Source organism: Kryptolebias marmoratus, linkage group LG9, assembly GCF_001649575.2.
Source record: "Kryptolebias marmoratus isolate JLee-2015 linkage group LG9, ASM164957v2, whole genome shotgun sequence".
Classification (NCBI taxonomy): domain Eukaryota; kingdom Metazoa; phylum Chordata; class Actinopteri; order Cyprinodontiformes; family Rivulidae; genus Kryptolebias; species Kryptolebias marmoratus.
The window spans coordinates 5,677,605-5,690,774 of NC_051438.1; the positions used below are offsets into that span (position 1 = coordinate 5,677,605).

General features: G+C 42.0%; 2 protein-coding genes across 4 annotated transcripts in view; one reads left to right on the plus strand and one right to left on the minus strand.

Moving 5' to 3' along the window:
* Window positions 1-2,318, plus strand: part of uvssa (UV-stimulated scaffold protein A) — a 40,697-nt gene extending 38,379 nt beyond the window's left edge. For all 3 annotated transcript variants that reach the window (XM_017423143.3, XM_017423144.3, XM_025007398.2), the window contains exons 14-15: window positions 1,566-1,743; window positions 1,833-2,318. In XM_017423143.3, the coding sequence (XP_017278632.1) occupies window positions 1,566-1,743; window positions 1,833-1,926 (272 nt within the window). In that variant the 3' untranslated portion in view covers window positions 1,927-2,318. The remainder of the gene's footprint in view (window positions 1-1,565; window positions 1,744-1,832) is intronic.
* A 144-nt stretch (window positions 2,319-2,462) lies between these two features.
* On the minus strand, window positions 2,463-13,099 carry nkx1.2lb (NK1 transcription factor related 2-like,b). The gene is made up of 3 exons (XM_017423098.3): window positions 12,431-13,099; window positions 11,225-11,381; window positions 2,463-5,964 (listed from the first exon to the last, which is right to left on the minus strand). The coding sequence occupies exons 1-3, from the start codon at window positions 12,740-12,742 to the stop codon at window positions 5,222-5,224; spliced, it is 1,212 nt and encodes a 403-aa protein (XP_017278587.1). The 5' UTR covers window positions 12,743-13,099; the 3' UTR covers window positions 2,463-5,221.
* Between the last annotated feature and the right edge of the window lie 71 nt (window positions 13,100-13,170).

The window sequence follows — 13,170 nt, forward strand, 5'->3', positions numbered from 1 at the left end:
CCCCTATACCCCCCAACACACACACACACACACAGACCCCAGCTGCATCAGCTGAGAGGTGATGAGGGAGAAAAGAGCCCTGCTGCAACACTGATTCCAGCCAAAGGACCTGCTTCCCCTGTCTTTATTTGTTCTGTATTTATTTTCTTTATTTTGTTTTCTTTATTCTTTTTCTGTAGTTTTACAGAGGACACACACACACAGAAAGTGAGTGTGAGTGCAGCTGCTCCTCTTTCAGCAGTAATGACTCTTAAATACACCAGCTGCCTTTCAATTACAGCCCTTCTGAGTGAGTGTGTGTGCTGAGGGATGGTTGAAGGTCCAGTCAGATCCAGGGTCATCCCAGCTCATGACTACCCACACTCACACAAGCTTAGCTGGGGTCAGTGTTTTGACAGAGCAGAGAGTCCATCACCATCACAGTGTAATTACTTTGAATGACTGCAGGTTTATCTCTGATTCCTCTGTCGTCCATCATTAACCGGAGGCTTCTCTTCGTTTAGATCGTCATTACTCTGCCTTACAGCCAACATTATGACATTACACTTTTCATTAAAGCCACAATAAGATCCAAATTAGCCAGCAGGACACAAACTGAGCCGTGTGAGCTCATTTACCTTATCAGCTGTAATTACTTCATTACACTTCTCAGTCAAATTGCTTTTTGTCCAACTCTCAAGGTATAATGACTGCAGATAGTGAAAATATAACCACAGACCAAGCTTCTCTGTCAACATCTAAGAGTTTACAGTCTTTGTTTTCATTCAGAAGCTGGTCCTTTACTTTTAACGTTTCACACAGTTGGAAACAGGAAGCATTTCTTCAACATTTTTTTTAGGTAAGTTCAAATCCATTCTTGCATGCTCATCAGGTTAGGGTTAGGGTTTATTCATTCTGAAGGAACATTTAATGGTCAGATGAGTTAAAAATATACTTGAATCGGCCACGACAACCAGTGACTCTAGGAACATTGTACCCACTTTTAAGCATGGTGGTGGTAGGAACATTCTCTGGGGTTGCCAGGCTGCACAAAGAAATACAAGAAGTCCAAAAGTTGATGTCAAAAGTGAGGGTCTAGGCTTTTAATTCAGTTTAGTAACAATATGTAATACAGTTGGTCTGGGTTAGTCATGGAGTTCCTCAGAGTTTGGTGCTTGGACCAATACTCTTCACTTTATACATGCTTCCATTGGATCAGAGTCCTGTGGTGGTCTGGGCTTGGATCAGAGTTTTGTAGTTTTGAAGAGGGAAGAGGTTTTGGATTTAACGGTTTATGATCTTACGGGTTAGATGACCTCTGGACCTCCTCCCCTCATTTTTTTAGATTGCTCTCTGTGGTATGCTCAGTGCAGAGGGTGCTCAGTACTCTTACAAACCTTTATTGAACTGACAAATGTTGGGATATTTAAGAGCTTCAATCTTCCTGACAGCCTGTTATACAAAGTTCCCCATTGCTCACTTTGCATAAGGTGAATATAAAAGTGTTCGCTTACCTCTCCTTCTGCTGAAGAAAACTGTAAAACAGGAGGCCTCCCCGCAGTGACAGGACTGTCCCTGTGTCGCAGACTGGCGTGATGCTGAGCTAATGCGTGACATTGAAGCTGCAACGGGTGAGGACCTTGGTTCCGATCGGGTGTCGGGGAAGAAAAGGAAAGGGAAGAAGAAGAAGTATCCCAACCTGAGTGATCTGAAGCAGAGCAGCAACACATCACGCTCCAGGCTGGAGAAAAAAGTTTTCAACAAGTATGTGAACACCACTCAGAGTGTGTGTGTGTGTGTGTGTGTAACTGGTTAAACTGGAGTTAATGATCTTTTTGTCCTGTCTCCACCAGGAGCTCCATGCGCAGAGTGGCTCAGGTGATGAGTAAAGCTGACCGGAGAAAACACGACAAGTTCTCCAACCAGTTTAACTATGCTCTGCACTGACATCCATTGGGCTCGATGTGTCTCCTGATGTTTGGTAAAACTCCCCTCCAGATGTGGTCTAGATGTTCGGAGCAGGTTTCAGTCTGCTGAAGCCGACGTTCAGTGTCTAGAACCATCAGAGGTGTTTATCTGATCTGTTTTTCAGATTCAGATAACTGAAGGAAGCTTCACAGCACTATTTTTAAAAGCAGCTGGTTTGATAGAAAAGCAGAAGGCTTAATGTTGTGAGAAATTACTGACTAAATATTAAGTTAATATTGCCTTTATGTCTGTATTGTATTGAGTCTATTTGTACTTTTTTATCTTTTTTTTTCCTGATGATTTTGTTTATTGATCTTGTATTGTGGGGATGGTGAAGACGCTGGGTTTAAAATAAATGTGTTAGAATCATACCTGAAGAAGACTGCTCCTCCTCCTCTTCCATCTCCATTCATTGTTGTGTTGCTGTCTGTGTTGTTTTTCTAAGTTTTAATCAGGATCATTGAGACAAAGTGTGAAACCAAGAAATGAAGAATAAACATAAACATGGGCCAATAAATATCTCATTAAATTTAATAAAACATTCAGAAAAGTTTTGGTTTTCAGTGAGACAAACAGGACAGTTCACACCTTTCCACTGCAAAAAATGTTGCTTATTTACAATTAAAGTTCAGTAATTCACAACACAATAAAAAGAAAATGTTTGGATTTTGATTTAATCTTAAACATTACATTCTACATTTCCCACAAGGCAACTCATTAATTACCTTCATTAATTTGTTCTGCATGATAAAACCCCTCAGCTGTTAAACTGCAGCCTCCTTCTGTTCAGAAGGTTCAGAAATGTCTAATAATGACCACCAGGGGAAGGTGCTTAGTGCCCTGAAGCAGACGTGCAGACCGGTCTGAGTGCTCATGCTGAAACCATCAGAATCGTTTCTGAACAGGACTACAGAACAACAAAAACTGTGACGTTCAGGGTGAAGCATTCAGAGAAGCTAATGGACAGGGGAATGGTCTTGGTTCTGTTGGTGTTTACATGGAGAACCCAAAACGACAGGTATGTTCAGGTATCATCTCTGTTCAGAAACAGGGGAGGACCTGGGTTCTGATCGGGTGGCATGGGAGAAAAGGGAAACCCTCCATCTAAAGGTCGGAAGGATTGGCAGAAGTTTTGGATCTGGTTTGAAAAGAACAGACTGTTTTTCTGATTTCTGACCCATTTAGAGAAACATAGGACAAAAGGAGCAGAACCTTTGCTCAGTGTATTTCATTTACTTTGCTTCCCCATCCTGTTTCTGATTATACTGGAGGTTTCTTTTTGTTAAAGGAGTCATTTCTCTGCCCTGTGCTGCTCAGGATGGGGGCTTGAATCTCATCCACTCCTGGTGCCCTGCCATCGAGGAGCTTTCTATCTACCTCGGTGACCTCTGCCAAGCTAATGAACTTGTTGTACCCTGATTCCTCAAAATCTGCCTTCTCAAAGGTGGACATGACAACTCATCCTCAAAGTTTTTATTTCACCATCCAACAATATCTCCAGTCTGGGTTTGCAGTTCCCCACCTGAACCAATGGAAAAAGGCCTGCGTTCCTTTTATAATTCGTCAAATAGTGGCCAGGTGGTAATCAGCTGACAACTGTGTCCCTCTTTTTATCCAAGTGTCAAAGACATAGGGCCTGATGAAACAATTACAAAATCTTTCAGCAACCTTTGGCCTAAGGTGCCTGGAACCAAGTACACTTATGGACCACCCTATGCTCGAACATGGTGTTCATGATGAACAGCCCATTCTGAGCACAGAAGTCTAACAACAAACAACCGCTCAGATTCAGATGTGGGTGGTTGCTCCTCCCAATCACCCCCCTTCAGGTGACTCTGCCATTGCCTACTTGGGCACTGAAGTTTCCCAGAACAGAATCCCCAGATGGCACCCCTTCCAGGACCATATGGAGACTCCAAGAAGGCCAAGTAACCTGAACTCCTGTTTGGCCATGAGCACAAACAACAGTCAGATCCTTCCCTCCTGCAGCTTGAAGCCACAGAGAGGCGACCCTCTCTTTAACCAGGGAAAACTCCAACACTCAGGCACTCAGCTGGGGGCTTGTGAGTATCCCCACACCCGCCTGATGTCTGTCTCCCTGGCCAATTCCCGAGTAGGAAAGAGTCCAGTCCCTGGAAATCAGTCTCACCAAAATAACAGGATGTTGTGTTCCCTAAAACATACTGAAGAAATCTCACTGAGACAGAGAGGCTTTCCTTTGACTCTAAGGTTTTAGGTCTTCTCCTGTCTGGAGGTTTGTTTTGGACAGGGATCCCATATATTTTTAAGGTTTCATCTTTAAATCTCCTTTTGTATTAAAGTTTGTTTGAATATTTTTTTTTACACCTATTAGTTTTTGTCACGTTTGGTGCTCTTTGAACCAACATTCGATCAAGTGACTGACACGTTTGGGGGGAGGGGGGTGTTTGGAAAGTTACATGTTCTATCTGATGGCTTTAAAGTCCCAACACTCAAACAATGGATGTCTCAGTCTGATATTTGTCTTTTCACCTCCTCTCTCCTTTTGTCTGTCCTCATCTCTGGTAGACCCAACACAAGAAAACCAAATACCTTCTGCTTGATTTAACAGGACAGAAAAGTTGAGCTGAATCTTTGAAATACACCCTAACCCTAACCCCCCCATTTGTAAACCTGTTTTTATAAAAATGGATTTTTTTGTGATATGAGCTGAATGAAATCATTTGTTTTAGATTTAAACCCACTTTTAGAAAAGTTTCACGTCACATTTCCTGCGGCTTCACTTTTTAAAGATTTTGATAAAACAATCTCAGTGAGAAGCACAGAAAACATCAAACTTCTGAGTCTGAGAGCCAGCTCAGTGACTGACTGATGACGTGTTTAAATAAGAACCAATCAGAGCTCAAACAGGTGATTCAATCGGGCTTCAACCTTCCTCCTCATCTGACGAATAAGGGGTTGATGTCCCCCACCTGTTTAGAACATTTGATATGAACCAGAACCATTTCAAAGGGATTTTCTCTGTTTAATGTCAACATTTTTTTTCTATGAAAACACAGCGTGTTGGGCTGAGGAGTGGATCGGTCCAACAAACTGAATAACTAAGAGAAACAATCACAGCTGACTGACACGACAGATTCTTACATTATAAAGAAACATTCAGTGTTTAGACGGACTTTAATCAAACAGGAAGAAGAAGAAATGAGCTTCTCACACTTCCTCTTCAGAACAATGAGCTCCAAACTGTCTGTAAATATGAGGACCTGAAGTCTCCCGGGTCTGGCTGGGCGGGGGTCTACAGATGAGTGCTGTAGAAGGCAGGGGCAGCGTAACTCTGTGTCCCCAGCATAAATGGAGATAGGACGTGGCTGGCTGTCAGGAACGGCAGCTGGACCAGGCTCCCTGTGGGGGGGTGATGGTGGCCCGCGTAGCCAGCGTGCATGGCCAGGTGCCCGCTGACTGGGGGGGACGGGCTGAGAGGACTGAGGCCTCCCAGGCCCCCTCCTGATCCTCCCCCTGCCCCGCTGCCCCCTCCTCCTCCTGCTCCGGTGGGGGCAGAGGTGTCAGCCCCGGGGTTCTGCTTCTTCCACTTGGTCCGACGGTTCTGGAACCAGATCTTGACCTGGGTCTCGGTGAGGGACAGGGACAGGGCCAGGTTGAGGCGCTCACACACTGACAGGTACCGTGTGGACTTGAACTTGTTCTCCAGCGCCACCAGCTGTTCGTAGGTGAAGGCAGTCCGAGCCCTGCGGGGCTTTCCCGACTTTGAGTCGGAACCAGAGCGTTTCCTCTTAGGTTTGGCTCCCGGGCCCCCATTGCTCTGGCCGCTGCTGATCTGAGCTGTGGGGCTCCCGCTGCGGCTCTTGGTGTCTCTGTTGGAGTCTGGGTGGCTGTGGGGGCCCAACTCTCTGTCTCCGTTGGTGGGAAGGGCCGAGCTGCTCTCCTCGCTGCTGTAGGGTCCATCTGGAGCCTCGGAGTCTGGGGTCCCAGACCTGTGGTAGTCCTCCTCATCTGGGCTTCTGTACAAAAAGGCCTCCTCTAAAACACATACACATACACACACAACAAGAGGTCATGTAAATACCAAGTGACAGCACCCTCAACAAGTGGTTTATCACCAGCTGCTGCAATTAACTAAATATTTCTGAAGTCAGAGTGTGAATAAGAACAGGTCGGAGATATTGTGTGAGACCATGCAGAACGTTATCATGCTGTGGTAAATGAAGGACTGACTGCCTCAGCAGTTGGACCAGGACTCTAAACCTGCAGACTCAAAGGAGCCATTTTTGCTTTTTCTGCCACAAAAAAAAAATTGTCCAAAGCCGCAAAATGAACTGAAAAATATAAATAACACAAAGCAGAATGTGTTGTATCAATAGTACAAATTTAAAACTATCATTGGTTACATTATGAAACCAACAATTTACAACAGATTGTTGAAATTATTTGTAATATTTTTGTGTAAACAAAATAGAAAATATTAAATTTTACTAATTTATCCCCTTGATCAAATTTAAATGCCAGACCTGTGAGTATTTATGCTATACTTATGTATGATTTTTAACATAAGTATTCCTCTGAAATAACAAAGGATGTCCTAATAAATTATTAGTCAACATTAAAACTGTGACTAGATTGATGAATATTTGTCACTTATTTCCTCTGATAAAAGCTTTATAAAATAAATAAAACCTTAATTGACTTCATTTTATTTTATTTTACTGTCTAAATATCTACTTTTCTTGTTTTTCTTTATTGCGTGGCGGGTTGTGTTTTGGTCTGTGATGTGTGTAGAGGAATGTGTGTATCTAATTTTTAAATAAAGTTTTATTTTAAGAAAGACCTAATAAAGGCCGCTCTGCGCGCGCCCCTAAAACCCGTTAGTGTGCACGTGGTCCGCAGATTTACGCCGAAGTTGAAATCATTTGAAGTTGTGCGCAGCGCGCGGAGCCGCTCCGCCGGCAGCCTGGTTCCGACACACGGCGGAGGTTTCATTTGCTTCGTGTTTTTCCTGGTTCCTGCTGTGAGGCTGAGCCCAGCTGTCGCTCCGCTCAGCCTCACAGCAACATGGAGGCCGTGCGTGGAAACCTGCTGCCGCCAGGCCTGAACTCCGCGCGCCTCTCTGCCACCGCAGCGCGCGCTGCTTTCTGTCTGAAGGGGCCCGAACAGGCACCAAAGACTAGCTTGATAATATCGTTCTCTCACATATTTACATAAATTTAAACAAACAAAAAACTGCTAAAGCTAGCTCTTTCTTTATTATTATAAATATTAATATTTTTTTTAATTTCTAAATTACTTTTAGTCAAAGCCACAAGGAGCCAAATGTGGCCCCAGAGCCGCAGGTTGAAGACTCCCGACCTATTCGATTAAAACTTAGACACAGTGGTGTCCAACAGGACAATGATTTCTGGTTTCTGATTGGATAAAACATTAAAAACTGATTTCCCATTGGATAAATCAGCCAACCCTAAGGAATGGCCTTCCCTATGCCCCGCCCTCAACCTGATTGGACAATCTGTGCTCAGTTTAAAGGCCAGATCATCCCACTTTGTTCAGACGTGTTCCTGTCATTAAATTCAATATTATCTTATTGTTTTTTTTCCTATAAATGGCACAACTTCTTAGATTAAATATTTAACTTGTTTACTGTGTTCCATTATAAATAAAATTTGGGTTTATATTTGCAAATCATTGAATTTAGTTTTTATTTCTATTTAACAGCCCAACTTTGTCAGAATTTAGGTTTTAAGTGATCTACAAAATACTCCAAGTTAATAAAGTTAAATGGGGTTAAATCGATTTATTTTAAATCATTCTAAAGGAAGAAAGACAAGGTATGTGTGCATATGTATTCACCCCCTTTGCTTTGTTCAGCCTTCATCTCCATCAACATGAGTTCAATGAGATCTAAGAGTCAGATGATCTCAGTATTTATCCACCTGTTCTGATAGAGGCGTTAGACTGGAGTTCTAAGTAAAAGGGCTACAACCAAGCAAGACATATCATGAAGACCAAGGAACTCTCCACACAGCTCAGAGACTAAGTTGTGGAGAAGAACAGATCAGGGTTGGGTTATAAAAACTATCCCAGAACTCTGAACGTCCCACAGAGCTCCATTAAATCCATTATTAGCAAATAAAAAGATGAAGCTGCCACAGCAAACCTGCCAAGAGAGGGTCGACTAACAGAACCCACAGAGGAGGGGAGGAGGACATTAATCAGAGAAACATCCAGGAGGACAAAGACAACCCTGATGGAGCTGGGAGGACCTGTCCATAGGACCACTAGAAGAACACCATCCCTACAGTGAAGCATGGAGGTGGCAGACTTAGTTAAAGGAAAACTGGATGTTCAGAATATATAGAAATTATTGAGTGAAATCTGTTTGAGTCTTCCAGAGATCTGAGACTGGGACAGAAGTCCACCTTCCAGCAGGACAATGAGCCTAAACCCTCTGCTGAAGAACACTCCACTGGTTTAAGGAGAACCAGTTAAAGGTCCTGGATGATCCAATCAAAGTCCAGACCTCAGTCCAACTGAGAATCTCTGTTGGACACAAGCAGCAGCCGTCCAACCTGAAGGAGCTGCAGCAGTTTGGTCCTGAAGAACGAACAGAAAGTCCAGGTTAGATGGACCAAGACCACAGAGACAGAGACCTGATGGTGGAGCTGCTGCAGCAGGTGGAGACACAGGGGGTGGATACATAAGCACGTACTACTTTTCAACTTTAATATATTTTTAATTATTTAAAACAAGTTATTTCTCCTCACTTAAGTTAAGTATTTAGAAGTTTTTTTGTGAAATTATTTATTTTAAACAAAATAAAAATCTAATTTAGTTTCATGTTTTAAGGCAACGAAACAGAAAGATTACTAAGGGGGTGAAAATTTTTGCTACAAATTGTTGCTGTATTTGGACATGTATGCATAATTCTGACCCTGATCAGACAAAATGTACAAGAAATATAAGATTGTTCTTAAAAAGAGTAAAAAGAAACATTAATGTGATGTTAATGTTTCTATCAGGAATGTTTTTATTATTTATTTATTCTGAACATCTTTAGAATTTTTTTTTCTTGTTTTAGTTTTATATTTTTTGATTATTTGAATATTTGACAGAACTTTGTTTTGTTTTAGTTTCTTTTTCTGAAACGATTTCATTGTTTTAAAGGCTCAGATAAATCTGTTTGAAATAAAGCAGAACGTTGTTCTCTGTCTGGAGCCAACATGTTCTGGAGACTTGAACCGGTTCTGACATGTTTCCAGAGTTCTGATCCACTCGATCAGTTCGGATCAGAACCTGATTCTTGGCGCTCCCACCTTCACATCACGTCTCATTAACACGCCGAGGAAAGTGGAACCACCCTGCTGAGGAACCAGAGAGTTCTGGTAGTTGGAGGTGAAGCCCCGTTCACACACGATGGCTCTGACTGCTAACTGAACCCAAAACCCCGGATCTGGATCACATTTGGTTCTGGATCTCTGAGTTTCAGGAGGATTTTAGTTTGGTGTTTAACAGAAAAAAAAAACCATGAGAATTTTTGTTGCGTTTCATCGTTTTACTTCAGAATCATTTATTTATATATACATATTTTTGTATTTCTGTTTTGCAGCAAATGATCCGAGCGTCTGCATGGAACCTGGAGACGGTCCAGACTCGTTCTCCGTCCTTCCTGGGTCCTGATGGTTCAGAACCTTGACCACTTCCCTCTGCGTGTTACTGAGACGTGATCATTTCTGCTGCTTTCAGCTGGAATTATTCATCTGCTACTGCAGAAAGGCCTTCAGGCTGCAGCTCCACGAATGAATGAATGAATGAATAAACAAGCAAATAAATAAATGTGTAGACTGAGGATGAATATAAAAAAATGGAACCATTGTTTGTTTTTTTAATACTCTAAAATTATATAAAAATCTCCTTCTGATTTTTACCCTCTGACCTCTGACCCCCCCAGTAAAAGTCCCACTGCAGGAGGCCGATCAGATTTAAAATCTGAAGGAAAAACAAAAACAAAAACAGTCAAAATGAGTTTGTGTCTCCGTTTCTCTGATTCAGGAAAAAACAAGAAATGAAATATTCTAAACAGAGACGACTTGTTCTGAATTTTCAGCCATATTAAAAATAAATCAATTAAAATATTAAGAGAACTAACCTGAATTATTTACAGGTGGTTTTTTTTACAGGTGTTCAGCTCTAATAAATTCAACCCTTCACTCTGATCTTACAAGACGTCACTTTGAGATAAATAGATTGTGCGTTGTGAGTCTCTGTCAGTAAAATATTCTGTCAAAAGCTCAAACATTAAATCTGGTTTCTTCTCCATCGTTCATCAGAATCATTTTGTTTGACGCCAGAATCAGAATCTTTAAATCAAGCTGCAGTTTGGAAACAAAACAGAAAATTAGGAATAAATAAGAGATTTATTCTGAAACAGCTCAAAGTAAAACCTGATCAAAACAAATCATTTCTAATGTTCCCACAGAACAATCAGAAAGTAAAGAAACAAATTATGCATCAGAACATAAAATATGGAACTAAACTTATTGTTTGATTTTTTTGTTTGGTTGTTTCTGATGGTTGAAGATGTGGAAAAATATATATATGAAAATACAGTTCTGTTTGAAAATAAAGAACCTTTTATTTTAAAAAAGTCAGACTATAAATAATTGAGTAAAACTAAATCCAAATAATAAAAAAGAAAATCAAACAGAAAAATAAAAACCAGACGGAAATAACTCAGACACACACACACACACACACACACACACACACACGCACACACACACTATGTTTAACTAAACTCCAACTGGATTTTTTTAGTTTAGTGTAGATTTTTAAATTTTTTTGTCAGATGATTTATGGAGTTTTAATTTCTATTTTTGGTTAAATAAATAAATAAAAACACTTCAGACTCTGAGCTGGACTCTTCCGGTAGTTTCCCGCCACGGTTCTGACCCGTTCCCGCTCTAACCCGGTTCTGGTTCCTCCTGTTTCACACTGAAACACCACGCCAGGAATTAGACGGGGCCTCGAGGAAAATTGAAATGTCCTGAAACGACCGGAGCGTTTCGATCCTGAATGAATGAATGAATGAATGAATGAATGAACGAACGAATGAATGAATGAATAAATGAATTAATGTGTTATAAAATTAAAAGCCAAACCAAACAAATGCTTTAGATAAAAAGCCTAAACCCAGATTTCACCGGAAGCTGACCCTGTAAAAACTGCTGACCTCAGAGCAGAACCTTCAGGCTCGGCTCGGTTCGGTTCGGTTCGGTTCGGTCCCACTTACTGCTCTGGTAGTCGTCTGCCCCGCAGCAGCTCCTGCCGGCCTCCTCGCTCCTCTCCCCCCGGAGGCTCATGAGCTGCTGCTGCCGGCGGCTCGTGAACTTGTTCGGGTCCAGGATGTCCAGAACCGAGAAGGACGTGGTTCGGTGTCCGGGGAGACCCTGGAGACCAAGAGACGTCCGGGTTACAGAGCCGTTTGTCCACCGGTCCAAACATTCATTCATTTAGTTATTCATTTATTCATTTTGAGTCTTTTCTGCACAATATTTTCAGTCCATTTATTATTATTATTATTATTATTATTATTATTATTATTATTATTATTATTATTATTATTATCATTATTATTATTATTATTATTATTATTATTATTATTATTATTATTATTATTAATAATAATAATAATAATAATAATAATAATAATAATAATAATAATAATAATAATAATAATAATAACAATAAAAGGTGTAAAGCTACAGTGAAACAGTAAAGTGGGTCCAGGCGGTCTGGATTCCTGCTGAGGATCAGAAGGTTTTTAGATCACTTAATGTTGAAACTAAAACAATAATTCAATCTTAATTAATTCATCTGGAGTTCTGGATTATTTTAATATGAAAATAAAGCCGGAAGACATTTTATTTATTTATTTATTTTAACAAAATAAGAAGTTTTTCATTTCTTTGATTTAATTAAATAAAAACCATCAAACATTTCAGACATAAAACCTTTATTATTATTATTATTATTATTATTATTATTATTATTATTATTATTATTATTATTATTTACATCAAGGCTAAGACATCGGACAGTTTTTATGAAACACGTTTTTTTAATTGTCTTCCCTGAACGTTTTTATTTTTCGATTGATTTCTTCCCTAACAAACATCAGACATTTATTTCTTCAGAAACTTTTCTTGACTTCAGCTGATTTATTCTGATTCTGTAAAATCAGATGATCATTAATAAATCTATCTGTTTGACTCAGTCCAGACTGTGCAGAACCACATCTAAACGGACCGGACCCGGTGTGAGGCCCGGTTTGTTTTCATGTAAAACCAAATAACTGAGACCGGAACCAGGTTCAGACCCCCTCACCTGTCAGGCCTGAGAGGGGGTCCTGAAAGTCTAAGAGATGTTTAAAACTAGGCCCGGGTCTCTGTGTGGACCGTCATGCTCCTCAGAACCTCCAGGAGGTTCGGACCCCTACCTGTTGTTGCGGGACTAACACCGGGTTTGTCGGCGGAGGTTCCGAATGGTTCTCCCCGGCCTGAGCCTCTCTGCCTCCGGACACCGAGCCGGAGAAGATCCGCTTGTCCCCGGTACCGGCTGAGTCCAGCATGTCCCCATTGTCCGGACCCACCAGGGTCTGCAGTCCGTCCGCGCAGTTCGGAACCTGAAGAACCGCTCTGTCCCGGCTCATTGGGGGCTGGACCAGGTCCGCCACAGGTCCTGCTGCGGTTCTGTCCCGGCTTATGACGGCCTGGATCCCGTCCGGTCCTGCTCCTCTGTCCCGGTTCATGTCTTTAGTCCTCCTGTCCCATCAGATGGGTCCAGAAGGAAAAACAGGAGGAAAAAAAAAGTTTGGATTAGCTGGTTCTAAAGGAGTTCTGAACTCATGCTGACTTCAGGAGTCCATCGCCAGGAAGCGGAACCCGGTTCTGTGGACAGGTGCTGAGCTCAGCCTCAAGGGACCAAAGTTTCTTCCTTCGGCCCGGTTCCTCCTGCTGCGTCCTCCGCCGCCCGGACTTCTCCAGACCCGGGTCTGTCGGAGCTCTCCGGCCCGCTGGGTCCCGACCCGTCCTGGGACCGGTGGGAGGGGCGTGTTGGACGGGCTCTGGTCTCCGGACGGTTCGAACCCAGAACCTCTTCCTGTGTCTCCTCGGTGGTTCTGAGGAGCTCTGTTTCTCCTCCCCTCCGTTTCTGTGGAGCTCTCCCCCCCCCTCCCCC